Genomic DNA, 12,557 nt, shown 5'->3' with positions numbered 1-12,557 from the left:
TGCTAAAAATTTTACAGGATCATTTAAACAAAAAAAAAAAAAAGTAAAGAAAAGAAAAGAAAAAACCAAAAAAATTATTATTTAAAATATATATATTCTTGTCAGTGCAAACCGTACCGTGTAGAACCACTAGCATTTACATCAACGATTTCCAGCCTAAATTAGTTGGATAGACTCAATTAACAAAATATGAAAATATTTTAAAAAAATTGGGTCAATTTTCTCACGAGATATGCCTAACCTGTCTCCAACTCTCAAAACCAATAGAGATGACTGGATGCACCTTGTCCTTGTGGACTAAACAAGTCATGTAGAACTATGTGAAGTGGCTTATGTACATTTAAAACGTAAAAAAGAGTATCATCATTTTTGTATTTTCTTTTCTTTTCGAGCCTATGTCATTCAAAGATTGTGTCGGAGATTAGTATAATGGACATGACCTGTCTTACTGATTTTAGTCTTGCAAACCTAACTTCAATAAGGATCACATGTCATGTTGGATTGAAAATTTTCTACATCACATTAGGATCTCTCATGCGTTACTCAATTTAATCATATTATGATGAGAAAGTGATTTTTCCCTTACGTAATCTTCATAACTTCCTCCAACTTTCAAGGACATAAATTGGTGACAAAAATTGAAGCACGTATGTGTACATTCAGTGGTACTTATGAAGCTGAAAAAGCTATTGGAACTATAAATTGGTGGCTTTAGCACCTTACCTATATAGCGGCTCTCTCTCTCTCTCTCTCTCTCTCTCTCTCTCTCTCTCTCTCTCTCTCTCTCTCTCTCTCTCTGAATTAGGCACATTTTGCTAACTTCAAAGAGCACCAAAACATTACACTCACCCATATATAGAGAGAGACGGTGTGTGTGTGAAGAGTGTGTGTAGAGAGAGAGAGAGGAGAGAGACAGAGAGAGAGATGGGAAGAGCTCCATGTTGTGAGAAAGTGGGGTTGAAGAGGGGGAGATGGACAGCAGAAGAAGACGAAATCTTGACCAACTACATTCAAGCCCATGGTGAAGGCTCTTGGAGATCTCTCCCCAAGAATGCAGGTACTGTCATCTGATGAGAATGTTACAGGGCCTTCCTTGTTTTCGATTTCTTGGTTGAATTACTATACATGGTTCCCACAACGTCGTTAATTCATCTTAGAGCTTAAGCTTATGAAGGTGTTCTGCAAAACCCTTGTAAATTAGGTTTACTGCGGTGTGGCAAGAGTTGCAGACTGAGATGGATCAACTACTTGAGGTCTGACTTGAAAAGGGGGAACATCACTGCTGAAGAAGAAAAACTCATCGTACAATTGCATGCCACTTTGGGTAATCGGTGAGCATTCTCTAGCTACCATCTTTCTTCGCTCATTATTGATTCTAGGGGTTTTTATGGTGTTCGTGGGATCAAATCCGGTAACATTGATTCTCTAGCTACCATCTTTATACCACAGTTCTGCTACCCCATTACATTTTATGTTCCAGAAAGGATGTTATGTGGTTGAACTCTTGAAGCTGTATTTTCCGAAAATGATATGGGGGGCCAACATCAGTCCATTTTCGTTAAAACCAAGGTATTTTAGCATTAGGTACTTGGATGGGATTGCTAATAATGAAGTTAGTTGAGGCGCAAAAGTTGAAGAATATGTGTTTCCACCGCTCCCTCTCAAGTCATCTTCAAGTTTCGTTTGTCCTTTTCTAAAGATGATCAGCTTCAAGGTGGGTTAATTCCCATCTTAAAATCGAAAACCGAATTGAAAAGGATCAGTTTCCAATTTGTGGAATCAAGAACCGACCCTATTCATTATGGAATCGAAATCAGGATATCTCAAGAAACAACGATATTATTATTATTTTTTATAATTTTTGTATAAGTTTTTATTAAAAAAAAAAAAAATATACTCTCAGCCAATTAGATCTGGTTTGATTAGTTAGTATGATTTCTCCCCAGAAATCGGAACTAGATTAATTCCAGTAGGAACCACCCAGAGACGACCGATCTGGTTCTCAAGTGACAGGAACCGACACACGCCTTTATCATTTTTCATAAAAAGTGATTCGTCTTTTTGCGGGGTGGTCCGATAAAATCAAGTTTTCGGCTTACTTCCTTTTGGGCCTATATTCCGCAACTTTCACGTTAACCATCATCTTTCTCTTTTTTGCTTCTTCTTTTTTTTTTTCTCTAGTTTTTATTTATAGGGTTGCCCCCTCTAGAGTAGTTTTGACTTTTATATTATCTCACCCCACTTTGTAAAATATTAGATGTTGAATGGGACCACAATAGATCCTAATCGCTTTCGGGCCCAAAAATCAGGTAAAGCATTCAAGAGCAATCTTGGCATGAACTTCCTTTAAATAAGCCGCCTTTCATGGTCATAACCTTATCGTGATAGCCCTACAGGTAAAAGCAATCCTATGGTCTACATGACTAAAGTTATAATTTCTTGTTTATGCACGATGGAGGACCATCGGAGTTAAATTGCATTCTAGCTAGATGGAACTTGTAATTTTTTAGAGCTTCTATCACATGGCATAGATTAGTATGATCCTTGGCCTTTGTTACTAGATTAGCCACACAAAAAAAGGGTAGATCGTCTACTTAGGTTGAGTAATTGCAATATCGTGGGGCTTCACTCCATTCCCCCAAAAGCGGCTAAAGCTTTGTGTTTATGAATATGGCTTTAATTCGAGGCAGAGCTCGATAATGCAAGGTTGTTTCTTCTCTCGCATGAAGGACAATTTTCATTTATCTTCATCAATGGAGATTCCCAGTTCAGATCTTTTAATTCTCATGCTTCTAAGTTTGAATGCTAATGAATCTTGGAAATTAATATTACTATCTTACCATCTTGGCATGCTTATTGTCACCTTCAGCTCCATGTCCAAACCATTCTATATAGATTTCTAAAGCGTTGGGCGATCCTATGCCCGTCTCTAGCTAGTTTTTAACCATGATCGAGTTAAGGGGAAAATAATTCTGGTTGATAATGTAGGTGGTCTCTGATAGCCGGGCACTTGCCGGGGCGGACCGATAATGAGATCAAGAACTACTGGAACTCCCATTTGAGCCGGAAAATTTATGTCGCACGGCCATCCACATCAGCAAGGGTCGAGCCCTCGTTACCTACCCCCATGAATGCCGTCAAGATAGCTGGCACAGGCAAGCGGAGAGGAAGGACAAGCAGGTCAAGCATGAGAAAGAGCAGCTTCACATCAATGCCACCGGAGAGGCCCAACCACAGTACTGTTCCTAAAAGTGAGAAAGGCAAAGAAGCACAAGCACCCATTAAAGGGCAAGTTGGGGGAAGCCAAGTCATGAGCTCAGAGCCCTCATGGGTCCCAAACAAGAAAACAGCAGCACAGGAGAGCAACAAGGATGTTGTTCACGGCTCTCGTATCGACACGGACGCTGGCCTCAATAATGAAGTAGCGGCAGAGGCCGAGGGGCTTTTCTTGGGACCATGTGAGTGGGTAGACAGGGAAATAATGAGACTTAATTGTATGCTGCACATTGAGGATGCTGGTGCTCTGAAATTGGAGGGTGAGAATGGGGTGGTGGGTCGCTTTGAGGAGAGCGAGAACGAGTTCGCGGTGATGGAGAAGTTGATGCCGGTAACGGAGGAGACAGAGAGCAGCATTTGGAGCTCGAAATCGAATGCCGAGAGCAGTACCGGGGAGTGGTACGTTTCCTCTTCGTCAATGAACAACAATAAGTACAATAACGACTCGGGGTTCGATGAATGGTTCGATTGGGATTGGGCAGGCGGAGTCGGTTGCGGCGATAATCAGTGGGAAAATGAAGATAAAACGTTGTCCTGGTTATGTGACAGCGGCAACGGTGATGCAGAAAATGCCAGTGATAGTACCGCAGCGATGAAAAGAGAGACAATTATGTGACCGAGTAGAAGAAGAATGACAAGGCTTTGCTACTGAAAAGGTTTCCAGGATTTCACTTCAAGGTCAAGAATGTTTATGAGGTTCATCACCGTGATCATTTAGAAAATTGCTTAGCGATCACTCTGAGAGTCTGATTCCTAACGTGTTACTTGTCAAATAATGAAACTGATCATACAATCTTCTTTCCTCTATCTATTCCAGATTAGGATGATGCATAGGAAATGAAATTGCAATCTCCGGATGCAGAGGAAATGATTTTAAGTGTTTGAAATTGTATGATTTGAGTAATTCCCCCTGCCAACACTAACGAGTTTATCTTTAAGGCACCTTTAATGAAGCTTAATTGCTGAAAAAAAGCGTCATTAAGTTCGTGGAGAGTACTCGGCAATAAATTGGAATAGTAAAGCTGGTTCTGAAACCTAGCCGAACTAATTGCGGAAAAAAGCGTCGGTTAAGTCCAACCAATTGGCTAGTGAAGCATACCATGCATCTATTTCCGCTTTGAGACCTTAGTCGGGTATCATTCTTCTTTTAGTCTCAATGCCTTCCACCATGCGCATCTATTTCTACTTAGCGCTTCCGTTTGCGGCAGTGATTTGCCTGGTCACACCAAGAGATCCTACTGGCACCATTGCACAAACACCACGTCAAGAACACGAACAAAAGTAGGAAGGGGTGTCCTCTTTTCACAGCAGAAGCAAGATGCTCGACAGGCAATAATTTTAAAAAATCTGACACACAAACAGTTCTAACGACAGAACATCGTGGTTGAGGTACAAGGATGGCTTGTGCATCATAAAACCGAAGCATCAGACCAGACAACCTCACGCCTTCGAAATCAGGGGTTCCTTTCATGGGAACCAATAATAAATCAAATAAAATTCCGAGCTGAATGGTCGCTAGAGAATGCAGAGGTTCTTTCCCAGTGGCTGCTTCTGTCTCTTTGAGGGCGAACCGTAGCAGTGCCATGAACAGGGTTCTTCAGAAGTTGTCAAAAATGAGAAGCTCATTGCCAGTATTAACAGAGGGAGAGTGAACTAGAAGATCATAAGCCCCGTGCCTCATTGCAGAACATCAGCAATTACTTGGTCTATCAAGGAACTGAGTATATCACCCTCAATCTCTAGCCCCATTACGAAAACCTCAGCTTCAAAGTCCTGCCATTTCCCATTCGGAGTGCTCATATCCTTGGTCACAAGATCGTCCACCATAGAGTCCCCCGAGCCTCTCCAACCCAGAATCTCTTTACACACATCTTCAGCAAGCCGTTCATTCCTCACCATTGCCAAGCCTTTAGACCATTTTCTGCATCCACCACCTACACAACGCCTACATCTTGAATCCATACATTCGCTGACGCAATCAAACAGTACCTTTCTTGTCAGCCTGGAATCAGTGGCATCATCACTTTCCATAAAGCCCTTCCGAGTTTCCAACTGTTCAAAGAGATGTGGGTTTATGATCTCACGAGCTCGACCCAAAGCAAAGTCTCTAAACATTAACTCTACATTACACAGAATCTCCTTCACATATTCTAGTTCCCAATCATTCGAAGCTGAAAAGCCTGTAGAGATTTCAACAGTCGCATGCCTCCTCGCAACTGTTCTTCCCGTTGACAGAGAAGAAGCTGAATCCGACAAGTCTATATCGGCTTCACTTGAATGTGATTTTCTGGAAAAGCCCAACCCTAGAATTTCTGTAGCTTGGGAAGATGGCTGCCTGGTCCCTGATGTTAGATGCCATTTGGTTTATGTTATTTTCAATTTGTAAATGGAGAATAGACAATGTATGGCGAGTTGTTCATTAGGATGAGATTTTATTACCTTCCGTATAAGAACTGTCCATGCTGTCAGAAGATAAGCAACTTTCAGCAGAGAAAGACGGTTCAAGGACAGAGACGGGGCTAGGATGCCTGTAGTCAAGTAATTGTTTTGCTTTTGTAGCAAGGTCCTCTTTCTCAACAACTCCCTGGAAATCATACAATATATGTTGATTAGCACCAGATATAACAAATGCTACCAAGAATTGCCTTACAGATGGAGATTTCAGCATATCATCTGCATCCAAAATGTTCAAAAAGACACTTGGTGCGGATCCAGATTGCTAACACAACCAAAAAGCACACATATGACACCCTGACCTAGGGCCTTTTTCATAAAGGGATCTCTACTTTTTTCTTCTTCATTCGAGCTAAGATATCTCTACTTTGAAAAACAAAAAGAAGCCTCTTCTCGTCTGTCAATTAAAACAAGGTTGTATTCGCCATTGATATATACCTCGTTATTGATCAAATGTACTACACAGATGGTTCAGCGAGTACTCTCTATATCAAGACATATGAGAATATTGCAGTCATATAAATGAAGCAAATAACTGCAACTGAATTGCTGCAGGTCATCCACTTAAAATTAAGAAGTGATATATGCCAAGCATCCAGGTACAGACAAAAGATGTTTAAATTACTTGTGTCTTTGAACCCTTTAAAATAAATTTACTATAGAGTTGCATTTTCAGAGAATTCTGAATATGTTCCATTATTGGAAATATAGCACAGATAAGCATGTACCTGAAGATTGTGGTTAAGTCTGCATGGAGGTTGATTAGTGGGAAAAAGATCATTCTGGTACTCACTGCCTATTCTACTGCTAAAGAGCCCACCTTGGTCACTCTTGTCACATGACCTCAGTATTGAGCAAACTGCATTTTGTGGGGGTGCTGAATCTTGAAAGGTTGATGCCGAACTAGAAGGCGAATCTACGATGGTAGAATCTTGTGAAGATGACCCAATCTCGAAAGATAGCTCCCGCAACTTCTGCTCCAGAAGTTTGCTTAGAGCATCACTGCCTACCATGTTATAACCCTGAGGTGTTAATTTCGTACGGTCTGACTGGGAGAAGATCCTCCCACCCAGATAATCTGAGTTTTTCTGGCCCGAGGACTCAGAGCCACCCATAGATCGTGCCAATGGCGCTGTGAAAGTAAAAGAAATGACATCCATTCCATTCTTTCTACTTTCTTCAGCCCAGTTGGAAGGCAAATGTAAAGTCGGCTGTGATTGGACTGCCTTCCTGTTTTTGTCTATGGACGCATCATGTACTGCACGAGTTTTCTCAAAATGAACTTCCCCATCTATTGACCTTTTTTTCCTTGGGAAGTACTTTGTATTAGACTGTGAATTGTCCTTTTCACTGCCAATCACATCCAACTTCCTTGATCCAGCTTTGGAGCTTCCAACCAATTTACAAGCTGTCTTTTGCTGTCCAGAAGAATCCCCTGACGACACTCTTTTACCTTGTGAATTCTGCACGAAGGACTTGGAGGGAAGCCTTTCTTTATCTGGTAAGCAATTCTGTTTCTGATTATTCTGCCTTAGAATTCCAGAGGCGCTATGCAGAGGAGATTTCTTCTGGGAATTCTTCTGTGTACGTGCTTGGCTTCTGAAGGGCTGGCTTAACTTATTATCGCTGAGTTCCTGCTGGCGTACTAGACTTCTGTCAACTGACGATAACCCTTCTCTGCGTTGAACATTGACTTTTGCTTGGATTGCAAGTGAAACAGACTTCCCTTTACTCTTAGAACTGGAAGAAGCTTCTTCTTTGTCAGGAGGACCTCGGTAAGATGATGCGTCTACTCCATTCCAGCTTTTGTTGAGAGAATGTCCTTTAAGAAACCTGGCAGCATTTGACTCAACTGGCCTTTGAGGAACTTCAGCATGTGTGAATGTTCTCTGAGAAACATCGACTTTCTCTTTCAGATCTCGCACTTTAAGTGGTACCGAAGACTCGTCTATCAGAGATATTTTTTTCGCAATCTCTTCATTCTCTTTGGCATGCCTAATTTTCATATAACCAGAAGAGGAATCAAGCGTTCGCATTTTACTCTTCATGGTTAATTGAGCCCTGGGTTCAGAAGAACCAAAAATGGGCGTCTTCCCTTTCATTGATTGAGGCCCAGGTTCAAGAATTTTGGCAGCAGCTTCCATTATGTGAGCAGCATCCCTGCTTGGAACAAATCCAGGGCTCTTGATAGGAGACAAAAGCCTGTGTTGGGTAATTGGTATAGATTTAGCTGACTTTGGCGGCAAAACTTCTGTCTGGAACTTCTCGATCGGCCTACTTACAATCCTCTGAGTCTGTGGTGGCTTCGACTCCATATTTCTCCGGACGGGACCCTCTATTTTGTTTGCTAGATTTTCAGAATACATCATCTGGTAGTTGGGAGGAAAGTCGAGATTTCTCCCGTAACGTTGGGAATCGTGGAGAGATTGAGTGTCAAAAAATGGGGACGAGTACAGTTCTGAAGAATTAGTTGGCATCGAGTCTAATCCCATAAGCCTGGCTACTACATTGGGAGCCTTGCTTCCATAGCCTTCGTCATCAGTAACTGATGAAGCACAACTATAGTCACTATACCCTTTGGCACTAGACGCCATCCCAGTTTCATCCTCATCTACCTGCAAATACAAATGACATTTAAAATGTCTGAGTTTATATCATATCATAAATCAAGTAAATAGACGGAAAATGATGATGTCAAAGCTGTATATCCACCAGGAAGACGCGTGTCATAGGCAAATTCCCTTCCCTTCGCTTTCCCTGCTTTGCATTGTGCTCTGTGTAAAGAGACAGTAAAAAGGGAATTTGTGATCAGTAATGAAAAATGAGAACACAACTAGAAACTATGAATAGACAAATACACAAATATCCTAATACCCAGTATCTGCACAAAGGAGCAAATCCATACCTGGCAGCTCAGACCTGCTCGAGAATAATTTCTTACGAGATTTTGCTTTCCAGTCGAAGAGCTGAAAGAAACCTCCTACATAACCGCCACCTTTTTGACCATCTTTATCAATACCCATTTTTGTGGATCAAGACTGCAAAAGAATCATGAAGTGAAACTTCTATGGACTACCAAGATCCATCCATGGAATGATCAAAGCAAATGCTACTCTTTCCATCACTCAAAATGCAGTTTCAAAGTAAAAGCCTCGGCAATCAGCATAGATCACAAAATGTAGCAGCGAGAATGTCAATGTAAATGTAAATGTCTAATGATCTAACCAAAACTCTGACACCAACATTTCCGAGATTTAACTTTCGTGCACTCCTGTGAATATTCACCTCATAAGTGACAACTGCAACATTCCACACAGGAAGGATCATGTTATCTTTGTTTTGCCTATTAACCACAAAACTTCTAGCTGCAGGACTCAATTTCTGAACTTGCAGGAGACAAACGAAACATGGATGCACGGGATCTGAACTTCCAGTAGACTAACAATTACAGGGCGAGACTCACAATTCAAATTTTTATTTTTTTTCCATTTTCCCAAAATACCCAACAGAAAGGTCACTGAAATACCGAACAGGAAGCACAATAAGCTCAAAGGGAGGAAAAGCCAATGCGGCATCCCTCCTTAAGCAAATCGACCCAATAGAATCAGCACACAGATCCTTAACCAGACGCCACGACGAAAAAGTAGGACCCAGAACGACGACGAGCTCAAAAGGAAGCAACAAAATAGCCAATCCATCTCCAAAGCAAATCGACTCAAGAATCGCAAGCGGAGACTCGATCAGAACATGAAAGAGCACCGGACGATCACCGAAACAACCAAGAAAAGGAGGACCCAGAATTCTCGTGCATTCACTGTAATAGTACTCACGGCTTTTCAGCTACGACGGGGCGAGATCAGCTGGTTTCCGGGCAGAGCACGTTCATCTCCCGGCGAAAACCGCAATTCGAAATTTTAATTTTTTTTCCACTTTCCCAAAATGCTCAACAGAAAGGTCACCGAAATACCGAAACAAGAAGCACAATAAGCTCCAAGGGAGGAAAAGCCAACGCACCATCCCTCTCCAAGCAAATCAACCCAATACAATCAGCAAACAGGTACTTAATCAGACGCCACGACGAACGACAACGAAAAAACCCCTCCCCAAAGCAAAATCGATTCAAGAATCGCAAGCGGAGACTCGATCGGAACACGAAAAAGCACCGGACGATCACCGAAACATCAAGAAAAGGAGGACCCAGAATTCCCGTGCATTCACTGCAATAGTAGTACTCACGGTTTTCCAGCGACGGCGGGGCGAGATCAGCCGGTTTCCGGGCAGGGCACGTTCATCTCCCGGCGAGGGAGAGTGTGGGGAAGAAGAAGTAAATCACGACGGGAAGCCGCGAAGAAGATCTCCAAGGCCGGAACGGACGCAAGCAAGAGAGAGAAAGGTAGAGAGAGAAAGAGAGAAGTGAATGCTGCGTTGCAGAGAGATGTTTTAGAGAGAGAGAGAGGGGGGGGGGCTATCTTGGTCTTCTTGCTCAGTTCAAAAGCATTTAATGGTGGGGAAGAGAGAGAGAGAGAGAGAGAGTATAATGACAATATTTAAAAAAGGTGGCGTTTCTAACGTCTCTTTTTTTTGGGGGAGGAGGAGGAGGGATGGAGAATTCAAATTCCGAACAGGGAGAGGAGTGGCATTTCCGGACATGCGGGGTCGGTCGTAGGTTTCGATAACGTCACCGTGGACGGTACGCTCTCCAGTCCGGACAGTCGCTCCGGGCCGTCGACGCGTGGGCCATCTCGGATTTACGGTAGGCCCACCGTTTTAGGGCCTAGTTCACGACATCTGCCCGAAAGTTTGGATGTTTGGTGGAGATTGTCCGGACGCCTACGGTGCATTTGGTGAAGTTTGGTTAAAGATTGCTTTGGAGATCAACTTTGGTTTGATGTTGTTTGGCAATAAAAGTTACGATTATTGAGGACTTTAGTTATGTATTTTAAGTAAATATAAAATAACCAAGAAAACCGAACCGGTCATCTGAGGCTGCACGACCCTTGCAAGTTGACTTCCATTCATGCGACCTCTGGCAAGTCGTGTCTTGACAAGGACGACAAGCGTTGGGTAGGGCTCGCTTGACTCAGTTAGTTAGGGCTTCAAATTAAGCACGAGTGTCATGTGACCCTCCGCTAGTGTTAGAGGTAAGCACATCGAACCACCCAAATCAAGACTGATTGGACTGACTAATTTGATTCAATTCCCAGATACATCAATCCGGTTCTCGGTTCTGGTGGGAACTAAACCAAACTGGACCAACTCTTTTTTCAAAAATATATATTTTTTAATTTCTTAAAACAGCAATAAACTCTAAAATAGTAACAACTCTAGTATTTTTTATATGTATATATAATTTTTTGGCTAAGTAATCGATTCCATGAAACTAGATCGGACTAGTCAATCCGGTCCCTAATCCCAAAAACTAGGATTTAGTCCGATTCTCAATTCCTATGTGAGACCGGATCAAACCCAAAACCGATCACCCCTAGCCAACATCACGCATGTCTCGGTGACCTTCGATTCTCTAAATCTTACATTGACCCTACAAATCTAGCATAATTGCAGCGACCGTCGACCCTTGGTAATTGTCCCTTGATTACTATTTATGCAACTTTTGAGAGATTGCCTATGACAAAGCTATAGTTCCCGTGGAGGGGGTGTTAAAATGTTCAAACTACTCGACTAATCATTTGGATTTTTAATGAGAGTAGGATGAGAAATATATGTCCTCCATTATTTAGTGAATTGCAATAATAAAGTTATACCAAAGGTAGAGTCTCGAGAACAAAAGGCCAAGACATGTATGCATCACCAACTAAAAGGCACCACAGGCCATTCTTTAGGGGACCGCCTCTTAGTTTCTTGACCTTTTACTCTTGAATCTGGACTTTGGAATATCATATTTTTTGATCCACAAGTTCCACAAAGTAACAAGTGGAGAGCAAACTTAGAACCATGCCATTTGACCGAGTTAACAACAAAGTTCTTAATCAGAAGAAGCCATTCTAGGATAGGAAGAAAAAGGACTTAGAAAGCCATGAGATATCACAATACATGTTTATTTAGGGAAGGCTAGTCTGTCTCCTCAATACACAATACATTGCCTTATATAAGTATGAGCTACATCAAACATCACGAGGCATCTAGAGGAGACGAGGACAAGTCCCTTTAATGATGCTACAAATGAAAATCACAGAGTACAAAAGATGCTTAAAGCATTACAAACAAAGCACACTCCACACCAAGTCTGCTAAAGCACGTGGTAAAGCATACAAAGCATGCTCCATATCTAGTACAAACCTGCTAAAGCACGTGGTACGGTCCAAAACATACAAAGCACACTCCACACTTAGTACATTAGCAAAGCACACTACCCTATCTTATTACTAAATCCCTCTTTAGTGTTGTTTGCTGAGCTATCTGAGTTGTCTCCGTCTTTTGCTTTGTGAAGGCACGAATAAAGCTATCAATCTCCTACTGTGACAAAAGCTTATCAGTAACAGGGTCATGAGGGATTTCTGACGAAGATGGACCATCTGTTTCATATCATGTCCATTATTTGCTATGTTGTGCATTAGTGTAAATGAACTTAAAAATGCACAAAGGAGATGATAGGAATCTTTTTCAATTCACCGCTAAAGAAACGACAAATATATGGATAGAGATAACTTTAGCAAAGGAGCTCATTACATCAATCCAAAATCACAAATTCGAGTATGACAAGAAATGTAAACGAGTTATAGCAACATTGATGGAATAAATTTGTAAGCAAATGATATATACAGTAAGAGAGAGAATCCATGATTATTCACCTTCTCGATTTCGGGAAA

The 12,557-nt window shown here is 41.7% G+C and overlaps 2 protein-coding genes across 3 annotated transcripts; one reads left to right on the top strand and one right to left on the bottom strand.

The window, feature by feature from the left end:
• Window positions 1-766: 766 nt before the first annotated feature.
• On the top strand, window positions 767-4,218 carry LOC104441147 (transcription factor MYB4). The gene is made up of 3 exons (XM_010054191.3): window positions 767-1,057; window positions 1,202-1,331; window positions 2,989-4,218. Exons 1-3 carry the CDS (start codon window positions 925-927, stop codon window positions 3,890-3,892), a joined length of 1,167 nt encoding a protein of 388 aa, XP_010052493.2. The 5' UTR covers window positions 767-924; the 3' UTR covers window positions 3,893-4,218.
• A 339-nt stretch (window positions 4,219-4,557) lies between these two features.
• LOC104441051 lies at window positions 4,558-10,206 on the bottom strand. 2 transcript variants are annotated; one of them, XM_039301295.1, is made up of 6 exons: window positions 9,967-10,206; window positions 8,636-8,768; window positions 8,443-8,504; window positions 6,459-8,345; window positions 5,716-5,860; window positions 4,558-5,618 (listed from the first exon to the last, which is right to left on the bottom strand). In XM_039301295.1, the coding sequence occupies exons 2-6, from the start codon at window positions 8,751-8,753 to the stop codon at window positions 4,954-4,956; spliced, it is 2,877 nt and encodes a 958-aa protein (XP_039157229.1). In that variant the 5' UTR covers window positions 8,754-8,768; window positions 9,967-10,206; the 3' UTR covers window positions 4,558-4,953. The 2 variants fall into 2 exon arrangements, with proteins under 2 accessions (XP_039157229.1, XP_010052387.2); XM_010054085.3 differs by lacking the exon at window positions 9,967-10,206 and adding an exon at window positions 9,561-9,924.
• Between the last annotated feature and the right edge of the window lie 2,351 nt (window positions 10,207-12,557).

Source organism: Eucalyptus grandis, chromosome 1, assembly GCF_016545825.1.
Source record: "Eucalyptus grandis isolate ANBG69807.140 chromosome 1, ASM1654582v1, whole genome shotgun sequence".
Classification (NCBI taxonomy): Eukaryota; Viridiplantae; Streptophyta; class Magnoliopsida; order Myrtales; family Myrtaceae; genus Eucalyptus; species Eucalyptus grandis.
Note: the sequence above shows the minus strand (reverse complement) of the source record. Positions and strands in the feature narration are given on the sequence as shown.